At 40.6% G+C, this 15,393-nt stretch overlaps 1 protein-coding gene across 4 annotated transcripts in view; it reads left to right on the forward strand.

Annotated features, from left to right (window-relative positions):
• The window catches only part of PRDM6 (PR/SET domain 6), a 171,026-nt gene that overhangs the window by 75,308 nt on the left and 80,325 nt on the right, over nucleotides 1-15,393 (forward strand). For all 4 annotated transcript variants that reach the window (XM_074360563.1, XM_074360560.1, XM_074360561.1 and 1 more), the window contains exons 6-7: nucleotides 3,497-3,839; nucleotides 12,544-12,720. In XM_074360563.1, the coding sequence (XP_074216664.1) occupies nucleotides 3,497-3,839; nucleotides 12,544-12,720 (520 nt within the window). The remainder of the gene's footprint in view (nucleotides 1-3,496; nucleotides 3,840-12,543; nucleotides 12,721-15,393) is intronic.

Genomic DNA, 15,393 nt, shown 5'->3' on the forward strand with positions numbered 1-15,393 from the left:
AATGCTATTATCATTAACTCAGATCCCGTTATCCCAGATTGTTATACAAACTGGTAGACATTTTTCTTTATTACTATTTTGACATTGATTATTAAACTTAGAAAAATTCCATTGGCCCGCATATTCTTTTGTTTAATAGAAAGGTTCTGTGACCTTAATAATCTTTGAGAATTAATTTATTCAGTTACTTTCCAGGGGCTTAAGTAAGAAGTCAGCACTTACAATCTCTACTTAGAGTGTTATTTGTGTGACTTCCCCGGAGGCATCATGTTCCTCTTTCTAGCAGAAAGCTTTCCTTTCTGGGGGTTTTCCTGCCCTCCTGCATGTTGATGACATCTTCATTCCACGGTCTCCCCACCCTGTCTTCCTTCCTGCTAGTCTGGCCTTCCTAGCCTGCAAGAGCTTAGTGTTGCCTGAAAACTCGTGGGTTTCCCTGTGCTTTGTCTCTTCCAGATTAGTATAAACAGGCTAAGTAAGGTGGGTTCTACCCTCGTCTGTGACAATGCTGCTGTTTTTGTCTTCTATTAAGAAAGAGCCAAAACATAAAACATTTCTCCTTATTTTTCAATATATATTTTAAAACTAACAGTCTGTGTACAGTCAAAGGTTTTTTGAAAGTCTAAAATGTGTGCACACATTTCATATTGATTTACTTTTGCCACAGAAGTTGAAATTATTCATAAATATTTATATATAAAATATAGACATGTACATAAATATGTATATGTGTGCACACATAGATGCCTGTATAACGTATGTTTATATATGTGTATACACACACATACACACACACACAAATGTCTGTACTAGCTGTAAAATGTCCTTTTTATTTTTGCACCACAGCAATTGAGCAGACATAGAATAGGAGTATGGTCAAAAAAAAAAAAAATGCCCTGCACATCAGAAAGAAAGCTAAAGCTTCCAGCTTAGCTGTGACATTAACTGAATGTGTGACGCGTTATTAGACCTGCTTGAGCTTCAGCTTTTTTTTTTTTGTAATAAGAGAGGGTAGGACTAGATCAGTGGTTCTCATCTCTGATTTTATATTAGAAGCACTTGGGGAACTTAAAGTGCCGATTTCCAGGCACTACCAAGAGATTCTGGTATTTTTAAAAATCTCCTCTATGAGTATAATATACAGTCAGGATAAAGAACTACCAAGTAGACAAACTCCACATTCTCTCCTGGTCTGTGAGTCTCTTGCTTTATTTCTTCTTCATAAGACAGAATGGGCCATGCCAACAGAGCCCTGGAGGATGAGCTGTTCCATTTGTTGGATTCATCTAATACATGTGAAAGTGTAGAACACTCAGGGTGGAAGAGTCCTTAGTGGCATCCTTAACCCCGCCACACGTGGTGTCTACGTATCCACTCAAGCATGGAGCCTCCTGGCGGTAGTGGTCCTCTTGTTCTCTTTTTGTAGTTGAGGACACCTGAGTTTTCATGCTCCACTGGAATCTCAGAGATGGTCTGTTGCAGGGAAGAATGAGAGCACCCAGTTCACGTGTTCCTTTTCACATGACCTTGAACCCGATGGTCAACAGCCATCATTTATTTCCCACCACCACCGTTTTTGCCAGTCATCCTTTTCAAACTTTTTGGTCTCTAAATTCCTTCTCATGCTGTAACCTTGAATCTCTATGATCCCTGAAATACCACGAAACAAATTTTATTGCCAGAGTAGATAATTAAAGTAAGAATAATAGTTTTTAAGCATAATGTAAAGATTCTCATCACCTCTGAACCTGTGGATTGACAAGTGAATGCATGATGTATATTATGAATACAATGACAAAGAAAAAAGAAAAACAAAATTCAAATATATTAGGTTTCCCTTCTCAAAAATGTTTCTTCTCATTCTTTCCCCACTCCCACTACCACCATCCCGCTTGGGTCCATCTCCTTCATTCGAGGCTCTTTTCCTTCTGTAGTAATAAGAATGGTGACTGATATTGATGGTAGGCCCTGTGATGAGTACTATCATTATCTCATTTAAACCTCAAACTGGTGTTTAAAGATGAGGAAGACAGGGCGCATAGAACTCAGTATCTGTTGAGTGACAACCTTGGCATTTACTAGCTGCTGCCTGTGCATTATCTCTCACTCCTTCCCATGACCACTTTACATTTTACCGAGGACTAAACTGTGGATTTAGGTATTCCATACCTGCCCACAGTTAGCCCTCTGGATCCACAGCTTCCGCTCCAGCAGAGTCAACCAACCACAGACGGAAAATATTCTGGGGAAAAAAATTTTAAGAAAGTTCCAAAAAGCAAAACTTGAATTTGCCATATGTTGGCAACTATTTACATAGCATTTGCATGGTATTATGTATTATAACTAGTCTAGAGATGATTTAAAGTATCCAGCAGGATGTGAGTAGATTATATGCAAATACTATGCCATTTTATATAAGAGACTTGAGCATCTGCAGATTTTGGTATCTGCAGGGGTTCTGGATCCAACCCCGCCGTGGATACCAAGGGACAGCTGTAGGTAGTTGAGTTAAAATCTAGACCGTCTCACCCACTAAGCCATGCCATTACTTTTAAAATTATTAGTTTCATTGTCCTCATTTTACAGATGGAGACTCAAGCACAGAGAGACTGCGTAACTTGCCTAAGATGACCAAGCTAGTAAAAGGCAGAGTTAGGATTTGAACACAGGTCTTTCTGATTTCAAAGCCCAAGTTGCAAGCACCATCTTCTGTGATCACATACTCTGATGCCTGCTACTCTTACCTTATGCCCTGCACCCTGCGTGTAAATTTTGCCTCTGTCAAGCCTTCCCTGAACATGGATTCTTTTTTCTTGCTATTCGTTTGCTCGGAAATAGTCAGTGTCTATTTCTTAGGCCTGAAGTCTTTTGTGTATTTATTTATTTGGACATTAAAGGCCCTCTGAGGTCTACCCCCACCCCAACCCTTTATTCCCACAGTGCTGGCAAACCCACACTGTGTTCAGTCAGCCTGATTGCCTCACCATCCCACCAGCGTACCAGACTTCTGTCTCCAGGTGTCTTTCATATGGTTGCCTTCACCTCTTTAGTCACTTTTCCTTGAAAATCTGTCCTGTGCTGGCAGGGTCTGATGAAAGGCCTGAAATCCTAAAGGCCTGAATTTACCTTCTCTGCCATGCTGAAGGCCACCCTCTCTAGGGAGCCCCACTTTCTCTCCCTGTCTCTTGCTGTGCCTCCGAGCTCAACTCCCCCCAATTAGGGAGTCTTTTTATCTCAAGTCGTAAGTGAGGGCAATGACCAGTTAGGAAAAACCTGGAGCAGACAGTAGTTGCTTAATAAATAGGCACTGACAGAGTTAACTGGCAATAACAGTGATTTCCCCCTCAAATCAAATTGGCTGTTCTTATGTTCCTTGTGAGTCCAGAAACACCAATTTTTAAAATGTTGACTTAGAGGGATTTTTTTAGAAGTGTGTGTTATTATGCTTATTTTCAGGGCTACTAAAATTGATCTTCTCAAACTCTTGCTGTTCTCCCAGTAAATGTACCCTCGACAGTCATGGAAGCCATGTGCAGACAGGACGCCCTGCAGCCCTTCAGCAAGAACAGCAAACTCTCCCCTGCCACCCAGCAGCGCTCTGTCGTCTTCCCACAGACTCCATGCAGCAGGAACTTCTCCCTCCTGGATAAGTCCGGGCCCATCGAATCAGGATTTAACCAAATCAACGTGAAAAACCAGCGAGTCCTGGCGAGCCCGACTTCCACCAGCCAGCTCCACTCGGAGTTTAGTGACTGGCATCTTTGGAAATGTGGACAGTGCTTTAAGACTTTCACGCAGCGGATCCTCTTACAGATGCATGTGTGCACGCAGAACCCCGATAGGTAAGCCCACCTCTCACTTCTCACCAGGTGTTTGCTTAATGAGACTCACTGCTTGCCTTCCAGCCATACCTCAGGGAAAGCCCTCTGAATCAGAGGTCTGCGTTCTGGAAGGTCAGAGAGTAATTTTAGGCCCCTCTTTGACTTTATTGTCTGGAAGGGCTGCGCGAATAGTAGCTGCCGAGAGAAATCTGCCCTCCCTTTCTAAGCAGCTTTGCCCAGGTCTAAAGGGAAGCAAAATAGAAGGCACATTTGGGATTTGCAGACACTAACTCCTACATATAAAATAGGTAAACAGCAAGGTCCTACTGTAGAGCATAGAGAACTATATTCAATACCTTGTAATAGCCTATAATGAAAAAGAATATGAAAAGGAATACATATATATAGATATATAAAAAAAACGGAATCACTGTGCTGTGCACCAGAAACTAACACAACATTGTAAACTGACTATACTTCAAAAAAAAAAAAGAGATGTACTCTGGAAAAAAAAATAGAAGGCACATTTATGAATATCATAGACGGAAAAAATGAGGTCAGGATAATTAGAATCCCCTCTGTCTCCCAGAGATAATCTAGCTGGCTGCTCGGCTGCTGTCACAGTTGTTTCAGGGTTCACCTCCAGTGTGCCATGGGTATGAACTTAATTAAGTACTAAGAGGTAATGAATTGGAATTTTTTGCTTAGTACTATTTTTCTTCAGAGCATGCAAACCCATAAATCCTGCAAAGCTGTCAAAAGGAAATACCTCCTCTGCTAGTGATGTGGAGGAAAACAGATGCCACTTATTCAATAAACTAATATCCACACAGAAGAAAAATGTTGACTAGATACCTCAGAGTCAAAGTTGGTTTGAAAGTTTGTCAATAAAGAATTTTATGGCCGTGAACTGAGGATGAAATTTAGCTGAACAAGTGAATTAAAATTTCAGGTACTCTGACGAGTGGCACAGGAGATATAATGGAACTATTATTTATGAATCAAAACTGGTTTATTCGACAGTCTTGACAGCTGGGAACGCGAAAGACAAAAATCAAATTAATGCAGTGGGAAAGGATTGTGTTTTATCTGTCCACGTCCTATGAAAATTTGATTAAACCCCAAATAGCTAAGACTGTTTAGAATATAGAAGCAGAAACTGATTTTTGGAAGTAGGATAGGAGACTCGGAAGCAGGACTCCTGAATTATTTTCTTAATTTGGCCACTGATTAACCTTTAAGCCACTCAGCTCTCCTTGCCTTATAATTTGCATCCAACTCTCCCCTCCCAGGTCTGCAGGATACGGCAGGTGGTAGAACCCAAGCAGGCAGGGAGGATGGAAAGGTAGCAGAGGGGAGGTGGATCCTTTTTGAAATAATGATCCATTTCATGATACATGTGCCCACTTACGTGTGTATATGCTTTTATTTGTCCCATTCTAGAAACCACATGCTTGGCATCAATCATTGCTGTAACTAATTATGTTGAAACATTTGTATTAGGGCTATGAAGGCAGCTGTGTCTTTAGAATCTTTTGCTTTCAATTAGGACAGCCCCTGGTGAGAGTATCAACAGACTTCTTCACATCTCAGTATTACTGGCTTTAGGGGAGACACAAAAGTTTTGAAAAGGTTTTCCTTACTCCAAAAGGATTTTTTTGAACGCTTACCTTCCTTGCAAGTATGCGTGTAGCCTTGAGATATTTATTCAAAGTTTGCAAGGCATTTTAGTTATTTTTTTAAATACAAAAAGTGCACTAAAATCTTGTTATTATCAACTTGCTTTTTAAATTGAGTGACTCTAACTGTATGGATCTATTTTATTATTTGTAAAAGTTCATTGTGATCATAGTAACAACATAGAAGTTAAGATAGAATGATAGTTGAAAGTTTCTGGATACTGAAACTCACAGCTTAGCTTTCATTACAATACGATTTCATGCTGAATGTCACACAAAGCAATGAAAATATGTCATGGTAAATAGAAAGATAATGAAACAGACTGTTTTGTCTGACCCCCATTACACTTAGAAAGACATACGTGTATTGTGGTTTAAGTCCCTATGAAGTGTTCCGTCAAATAATAGGGTCAGAATTTGTCATGCATCTCTGTAAACTGTCAGGAAAGTACCTGATAAATTAGAAAACTTATGTATACAAAACTGCACTTCCATGAGAGATGGTTAGGTCAGTGCTGATTCCGAGCTAATCTAGAGTTACTGGCCAAAGTCCAAGTGGTTTGAGACTCCCATCCCATCCTAGACCCTGATGGGCTTATTTGATGCTGATGCCCAGGTATGGTTTGGCTGAGCCTTCCCAGATGAGGTGAAGTAATGGGTGCTTGATATTCAGCTAGATCGCCAGGGTGAGATCAAATTGCCCAAACAGTGGGTTCCTACTTTGCCTTTCCTGGTGCCTTGTTGATGAAAACTTGAGAGGTGATCACCATCATTCATGAATAAGTTAAAATTAAAAATTATGACTTCAAAAAATTAACTCCTTTAAAGGCAACGTAATCATATACAGTGTTTCTTACTACTCATGGGGAGGTGCTTGAATAACTCCCTCATACAGGAGTTGATTATTGGAGATAAGGGAAATAGAGGGAGATGCCCAGTGGCTTTGACCCGTTAGTTTCATTCTAGGTACATAATTTACTTTTAGCACACGGGCCTGGAAAAGCTGTATGGTGTTCCAGAACCTAGCACGCTCCCTTGGTACCAGCAAGTTTGGACGTAGAAGGTACACTCCGTAATTCTTAACCACATAGGTGAATTCTAAAGAGGAGAAATATACAGAACTCAAATGGAACATTAGTTTGTGCATGATTGTAAAATTGTCCATTTAGAGAGTTGCAACTGCTGAATCTACATATTTTCCTTAGTGATTGACTCCATAAATTAGCTGGCTTTTAGTCTTTGGCGGTTTGTGCCCATTCAGCCAAATACACTGAAAAAGCTTAGAACATACCAGAAACCATTTCCTTTCTGTTTGAAAAACTCAAATGCTTTTTTTTTTTGGATAGGACAATCTTGCTAGAAGTAGAGGCAAGAAAGGGAGACACAGAAGACAAAGTCAGAAAGTAAACAGGTTAGAGTTTCAGGCACGTCCAGATTTGAAACAGGCCCCTGAATCTCAGGTCCAAAAGAGTTCACTCAACAGACTGAATATTTGGCTGTGAAACCCAAGACATTTGAACCTTCATCAAAGAGACTGTGTATGAATTTATTTGTAAGTTTTTTCATGTGAGGGACCATCAGTAAGTCTACATGTTGATATGATGGAAAGAGATCTGAGGAAACCCAGGGTTGCCAACATTACCATTTTTCATTACCATGTTATTTACGTTGAACGCAGAAAAAAATTCCGCTTGGCAAAGTTAGGAATTAGTGCTAAAGATAAAAATGCATTTGTATGAGGGTCCAGGGGCCCCAGAATTGTTATTTCTTGATTTGTCATTATTAAGCATACAAAGCCAAGGAGTGGGGGTATAGCTCAGTGGGTGGAGTGCATGAACCCTGAGCATGTGCGAGGTGCTTAGTTCGATTCCCAGTACCTCCATTTAAACAAACAAACAAACAAAACATACAAAGCCAAAAATCTCGTCTTCCTTTTTCTCAGCCTACTGACTTTTCCTTTTCTTTAGTTAATTCAGAGGGAAAAAGCTTCTGGAATCTAGATCAACCTAGATTTTATTTAGGGACTTCATAAAGTTTTGAAGCATAAGCTTATTACCTAGGCTAGAACAGCTTGACTGACTTGTGCTTGCACCAGGAATTAGAAATCCCTTTTTTCTTCTGTTTTTCTGCTTAGAAACTCTCAATAGTCTCATGGGGAGTGTGGGGCAGTGCTCCAGAAAGGGTTAAGCAAAGCCTGTAGTCACAGTGGATTATTTTCTGATGAATATATTCTCTTTTTTCTGCAGAGCATCTTTGTAATGCTTATCTTTATTTTGCATCCTTTTCTTTTCCTTATTGATTGTGCCACCTGGGGAAAGTTTGCCTTTAGCCTCCAGGGCACACTGTCAGCTGCTCAAATGTGTGTTTTGAGCATCACTGTTTATAATTGGTGGTACCAGAGGGGAAGATGATGCTAGAGGTGCTGTGTGGGGGGAGGAGCCTGGAGATCATCTATCCCATAATAGTTTCTTTGGACTGTGTCCATGTTCTCGAGTTCCAAGCTGCTCCCCTCCCAAGTGTGAAGGTCATCTTCTTTCTAGCGTCCCATGTTCTCCGGGTGTTTTGGCTCTGCACTTTTGCCGCTCTCCTGAAATCTTTTTCTTTTTATGTGGAGCTCAGGTCTTTTCTCCCTCTACACAGCCAGCAGTGACCTCAGTAGTGCCCCGTTTGAAATCTCAGGAGATGTGCATTTGGGCTTGACTGATGGGGTGTGAGGAAAGAATGGGGCCCAACTGATCAACTTTTGTTTTGGAGGCTTTCATGTTGTGAAAGAAAAATCAAAGGTTTAATAATATTTTAAACTAAACCACACTTAATGTTGTTAAATGTTTCATCCTTTCCCTGTGTGTACACCAAATTAATTACGAATGCAAAGTAAATGGATTGCACGTTTTACTGGAGTTGTCTTTGGCAGAGGAGCTGCTGCTTAGGGAGAATGCCAGGGGATGTGCAAAACTGCTCACGGCTTGCTTGCTTCTTAAAAATTTACTGGGCATTGATATGTGCTAACTAAATTGACGCAGGCTTTGTCTGGTTTTTAGATATTTCATTGTTGAGGACAGAGCACCATCTAGTTTTTCATGAAGCTTGATATTTTTGGGTTGGAACAAGCCACATGAAGCTATTTAAGTTTAAAGGCATCACAATTAAGTAAAATAATACTTTAGTTCCTCAGCCGCATGTGGTTAGTGACTCCTGTATTGGATACTGTGGATCTAGAACATTTCCATCATTGGACCACACTGCTAGATGTCTCAAGACTTGTTATTAAAAAAAAAAAAATCCAAAAGCTTCCTCTGGTTGTGAGATGTTATCACTTTGTGAAGAGTGCTCATTGCATTTGTTTTGAGAATAATAAAATGGAATATGTGTATGATGACCGGGGTAGAATCAAAGTGCTTTAGAAAAGAGATATAGTTGTTCAGTGACATCAGATCCTGCAAAGAGTGAAGCTGAACACAGCCCTCCCTGCTCGCTTTGGTATGACACATCGAAGGCAGACAGAACTTTGGAGTTGGAATTGATTATATCCAAAGTTTAATAAATTAAGGCTTATCTTTTTTTTTTATTGTTGATGATGTATTTTATTTCATTTTTTCACTTTTTTATCACTTTAATATTTGTAGAACTTTCCAAACCCCCACGCTTTATTCTGAGTCTTTTTAAAATATAATTTTAAAAGGTTACTTTCCATTTACAGTTATTACATAATATTGGGTATATACTCTGCATTGTGCAATATATCCTTGAGCCTATCTTACACCCAACAGTTTGTGCCTTCTGTTCCCCACCCCATAAGGCCCCTTTAACCAGACCTTGAAGAGTTAATGGGAATGTTGGTCATCAGAATAAAAAGCTGAGTTGTGCCAGCTGATTCTGTGCCCTAAAGGCCTCAGCAGTAAACTGAGATATGAGGAGTCATAGTGTGCTGATAGAAATGTGCACTCAGAGTCTTAACTCCTGTGGCCAGTTGTCCTACAAGAAGTTGTGATGTCTGAGATTCTGTACTGGTGATGTTTTCTAAGCCCTGCTCTTGGACTTGAAGATTTCATTTTGTCTTGAATGTATTCCTGTGTCTTTAGATGCAACCCTAGGATACAATCAATGTTGAAATTACATTATGATCATTTCCTTTTATTCGTTTTTAGGAAATACTGAAAATCTAGGGTAAGAAGGATTTTGTCTGTATTTTCTGAGGGCTAACTTTCTGTACATTTCTAGGCTGAGGGAGACAGTCTGTTTTTATAGTGGCAAGTAGAGTACACATTTTAGTTCTAAATTTGGCATTAAAACAGTTTCTGCAAAGGTGAGTAGGACCATATGGTCTAAAATCTTATTCTTCAAGGTTCCTCAGAATTGAAGGGCTATCATTTTATTTTTTGGAAATCAACTAAAGTAAGGTTTGGTCCTGTATCTTGGTACTAGATTTTCTTGTTGCTCTGAATTCTCAGCTGTTTCCCAAGTAAGTTTAAATGGTCCATATTCTAATTAGCATGACTAGACACACAAAACCATGGATAGCTCTCCATACACGGCACTGGCTAGTACACACAATGGAGGTTGGAGGTCACATCGTTAATACTGTCCTGTGAGGCTGTATCCACATGTTTGTTGGTTATCTGAAGGTAGGAGCTGAGTATGATGGGTTGCCAGAGGATATGTGATTCAGTCCATCCTGCTTACCAGAGAGATTAGGAGATGGAGAGTCAGGGAAGTTGGGTGACTTGTCAAGTACTACTGCTGATTGGGATCAGAAGCTGAAGCAGGACTCACCTCTCCCATCTGCCCCAATCCAGGCCCTTCCAGTCAGTCAGCTCAATTCTGCAAAGTTTTAAAAGCTGTGCAGTCGGCCAGTGGATACCTCATAAGAACCTCTTAGGCCAGTCCTGGGCAAAGTGATGTTTGCCTTTCATTAGTATTACCTTGAGATAAGAATTCATCATAAGTCTCTCTGTGGTCATTTCTCCTCTTCCATGTGTAAAATTTTGCCACCGTGACTTTTAGCATTAAAAGGGATGGAGTGACTTCTGACTACAGGAAATAAATCACCCCAACTTTTGACAGTAGTGTTAGAAAAAAAAAGAAAAGATTAATTGGTTTTATTTAGCGGCTTATTGTATATTGTGATAGCTATTAAAAATAGATAACCAGAGGCTAATAAATGTTAATGGTCCATCACTATTAGAAAAATCAATTGTCAGTGGGTATAGCATATATTAATATATTATTTTGCTTATAATAATCTTTAGTAAAATTTTAAAAATTCATGCCAAGAGAATGATTTCTTGAGGCATCCCTTAAAGCTAATGGTTACTACAAAGAACAGATTTGGCAAAAGGGTATTTTCATCTACACATGATTTTAATGGCTTTGAAGCATTATTTTATACTTGTAATAAAATGCATGTGCAATTTGTCAAGATTGATAAACTCCTTACCAAGGACTCTTACATATTTCTTTGAAACTTGTTTGAGAGCAGTTAGATAGATTTCTAAATGTAAGTAATTAAAATTGTATAGTATTGAGTTATTGACCAATCCTGGACTATTAATCAAGCTAAAAAATTCTACAATCAGTGCTCAGTGTGCTGAAGCCTGGTAAAATAATAGTATTTGTGTTCAGTGAGGCAAGTAGCCACAATTAAGCACTTCACTTGACAAATGAGAGGGTACACTTTATTTTGCACTTAATTGAATTGTTGTACATGCTCAGTCACCATTGTCTCCTAGCCCTTCATTTCAGTTTCTGGTCATTAGAGCTTATGCATTTGTTAAAGGTAGAACAATTACATCTGCTTTGGCCACTGGCTTTCTAAATGCAGCCAGCAGTGTCTGGGCCACAAACCAGGATTTCCTGAGTTCGGTTATTATCGCTCATGACAGATTATTCATTTTCTTAACAAAAATTTTGATAAACAAATTAGAGCCCTGTCAAGGAATGCTATGAAATAGCCTCGAATAGGGAAAACTTCCCAGGTTTTATATCACTCACCAGATTCTGCTTAAGTAAGCAGAACTTCTGTAGAGAAGACAGAATTTTAATCTACTTTAAGAAAACCAAAAATTGATTTTCTTCTCATGAGCTGAAAAGAAGGTTCTCTGATAATCTTGCTAATTATCAGGTATTTGTCACAACTTCCTCCCATTTGCTTTTGCATCCTAGTCCTCCTTCTGGCAGACACAGTGATATCCTGTCATCTCTCTGCCTCTATAAATCATTGCTTGCTACCAGATGAAACTGGGGAGCTGAAGTTCACGAAAAAGATCCAGTGAATAAATATTCGTTGTGATTGGGGGTGAGGAGAGAGTAAGTAGAAGTCAGGATTTCTTTTACAAAGAAATCTGGGTGCACACCAGTGTTCAGCTGTGCACGATCAGATGACCCCAAGTTGGGGATGTCATATAGATGGACCCCAGGACAGTCTAGTATCTGTTAAAACACACCTTGCACCTTGCTGAATTACCTGCATGTTTACCTGGGACTTAGAGTAAGGTCTAGTCACCCTCAGGTGACCTTGGCATCAAGAGCTTCTTTCCTCTGAGGACAGTGTATCCTCAGTTTTTCTGAACTGACAGAGATCATAACACCTGCTTTCCCTGAGAGGATTATTGTAAGGATTAAACTATATAATTGATTTGAAAGCCCTTTGAAAAGTTGAAGTGCTGGGAAAAGTTGAATTGCTGGGGAATTATGAGAGACAACGACATACTTTCTCTTGTAACATTCTGCTTCATCAAGTCTATACTCTCCAGGCTCCCCGAGTTGCCTGGGGGTAGGGATGAAAACAGGAAAGTAGGATTTCTTGAAATGATCTGAGTAAGACCGGAAAGGAACAGTCATAGGGGGATTAATGTGTCTCAGCAGCTCTGTGAATTTCATTCTTGTGGCAACAAGTGGACTTATGGGATCCCAGCAGCCAAAGCTCTGTGCTTTGTTTCAAAACGTGAGAGAATGTCACCCACATGTTTTGGTCCCTGCCTCATGATGCTGACTTCCCCTGGCTTAGGTAGAACGTAATGACTGGGCAGTCTCTTCATGTGTTTCAGACCTTACCAGTGTGGCCACTGCTCCCAGTCCTTTTCCCAGCCTTCAGAACTGAGGAACCACGTGGTCACTCACTCCAGTGACCGGCCTTTCAAATGCGGCTACTGTGGTCGTGCCTTTGCTGGGGCCACCACCCTCAACAACCACATCCGAACCCACACTGGAGAGAAGCCCTTCAAGTAAGTAGTGGCTTGCACTGCCTCTCTTCTTTCTCTTAGCCTTTTCTGAGAGCTGCCAGACAAAGTGGCACAGCACTGCCCGGCTCAGCCAGCTGGTGGAGGAGGCTGTTTAGAAAGTCAGCATCCAGGCTGCAAAAGGACCTACTTGTTGAATGGCTGACACTGGGAAAATGAAGTCAGGAAACCTAAACACTGATCCTGGCTTGAGCTGTGCGACCTTGGATGTAAGACAGTCTCTCTGGGTCTGCTTTCTCATCCATAAAATAAGGAAGTAGGAGTAAATAATTTAAAGATTTTTTTCTAGTTCTGGAGGGTCTCTGCTTCTAGAATTTGACCCAGGAGGCATGCAGAGTGCCATCTGTGGCCATCAGCCAGTCCCATTACCGTCAGCAATGGGGCCACAATTTAGGACTGCTGAGTAATCGTCTCTTGGGAAACTTGAACCCTTTAGAAGATTCTGGTGGACTATTTCCTCCTCTTTCATATGTGTTAAGGAGGTTTGAATCTGTAATAGCAGCCAACTGGTGACTTTTCAGTGTGCCCTTTGGATCTTAGACTTACTCTGTTGGTGAAAAAGAAAAACAAAACCAAACACAGGGCAATGTCTGAGTTCTTGAGGATTTGGGAAATGTGGGAAAAGATAGAACTGAATTCCAAGAGCTTTGGCAAGGTAAGGGCACTTGAGCGAGAGAGTGTGTTTCTGGATATAGCACCATCATGAAAAGAGTGGACTTCAGAATCATGCAAGATGGCCTGTTCATTCACTCACTCTTTCATTTATTCATTCATGTATATGTGTTCATTCATATAGCAGATATTTATTGAGCACCTTCTTTTGTGCTGGACACCCTGCTAGACACAGGAGTTACAAAGTTGAGTGAGACTCAGCACCCTCCATCCCCAGTCTTTGAAGACCTCATAGTTTATGGGGAAGCCCAGTTAATACACAAGTATTACTACATGGGGTGAAAGGTACAAAAGCGAAAAACATAAGACTTGCATGTACCATGTTTCAGGGTAGCATGGAAGTGGAATAATCAGTGCTATCTGGAGGAGATGGTGTTTAAGACGTGTTTGAATGATGAATAGGCATTTTCCAGACATACACAGGGAAGGAGGCTTTCTGGGAGCCCACTTGGGACATAGAAAGGCTTAGGAGTGTGAACCAGCACATGTGACGGGTTGCTCATCTCAGAGCAGTTTTTACTGTCTGTGTAATAGACTCTCTTTTGTTCAGCCCTCTTATACCTCTCTTTGCTCATTTGTCATAATGACTTTCCCTGATTAAGAAGGAACATTAAAAGGGCATAGAGGTACAGCCTGTTTGCCTTCAGTGGCACAAGATGCAGCAAGAAAAGAAATAATTCAGGCAGTAGGAGACGAATCTCCTTGCTTGGTCTCAGCCTGGGAGTTTCCCAAAATCTGTGATTTTCCTCTGGACCTGCTGGCATGGCGCATGGTCACTATAGTGCTCAGCCTGAAGCAAGGCTTGGCTCGAGGTGGTAGAGTCCTGCCGGACCAGGTCCTGCCAGACTCCGGGTCTGCTAACAGAGGGAGAAGCTCATAAAAGGCTGTCATCTCCCCCCACCTCCCCATGAATTAGTTACTTTTATTCATTGTTCTTAACTGTTTTCCTTTGTGGTTTAATTTATGATATTCATTAATAATTAAACATTTCACTTTTTGTCTGTGCACTTTACTGCATAAATGCATCTGGCTGAGGGGACTAGATGCGGTCTAAAAGTCCAGGCTGCACAACACCAGCCATGTAGTGCCCTCTGGGGCTGCGACAGCCCACAGGGGCCCTATTCTTCTAAGGGCCAGGTGGGCTAGCACCATCGCAGAGTTTCCCCTTGCAGGTGTTGGTGTCCTGCACAGTGGACTTTGTTATCGCCCCCCCAGGCCCTCAGAGAGTTCACAGATTCTGTCTTCACCACTGCTTGGGATGTGGAAGGTGACAGCGGCACACTTCCCGTGCTTTTGAGCAAGAGAGCTTTTCAGAAGCAGAGATGCAGGAGGACCAACAATCCTTCTGGCCCCTTATGTTAGAGCGGGTAGCCAGATGGACACAGTGCCAAGAATCAGATTGATTTTTATCTTGTTGATGTGTAAATAGATCTTAGTAATTAATTGAAGAGGTTCCAGGGTCAAAATGGGAAATAGATTTCTATTAATGTTAAGGTGTTACTTAAGTGTAACCTCATTGACTCCACTCAATTTTTTTTCTTTAACATCCTGTTTTTGTCATGTTTCTAATAGAGATGCCATTTAACTTAATTTTAATTCATCAGATTAATTCTTTAAGGGCTTTAGTACTTGCATGTTTTTCCTTTCTTAAAGTATTTTTGGGGACCATAACCTAATTTCATCTGGAAAAAACAACTAAGGAAACACCAGAGATGGTTGGATTAGATTCTACGTGCATGTTTTAGTTCCTTCTGCTGCTTCTCGTGTTAAGATAGCCACATGCTGTAAGTTTTTTTTTTTAACTTATCAAATATATATTGCCAGGGAGAACTGAGTGTACACTTATTTTATAAATGCAAAGTTTAAACGTCTTCTAGGAAATGGAAAGCTAAATCCTTCAGTGTATACAACAGATCGTTCACAACTGAACTATCCCAAGGGAATTTTGGGACTCTTCCAATCATAGCTCATGGATATCCATCCTGT

The sequence above is a fragment of the Camelus bactrianus genome, chromosome 3 (genome assembly GCF_048773025.1).
Source record: "Camelus bactrianus isolate YW-2024 breed Bactrian camel chromosome 3, ASM4877302v1, whole genome shotgun sequence".
Classification (NCBI taxonomy): domain Eukaryota; kingdom Metazoa; phylum Chordata; class Mammalia; order Artiodactyla; family Camelidae; genus Camelus; species Camelus bactrianus.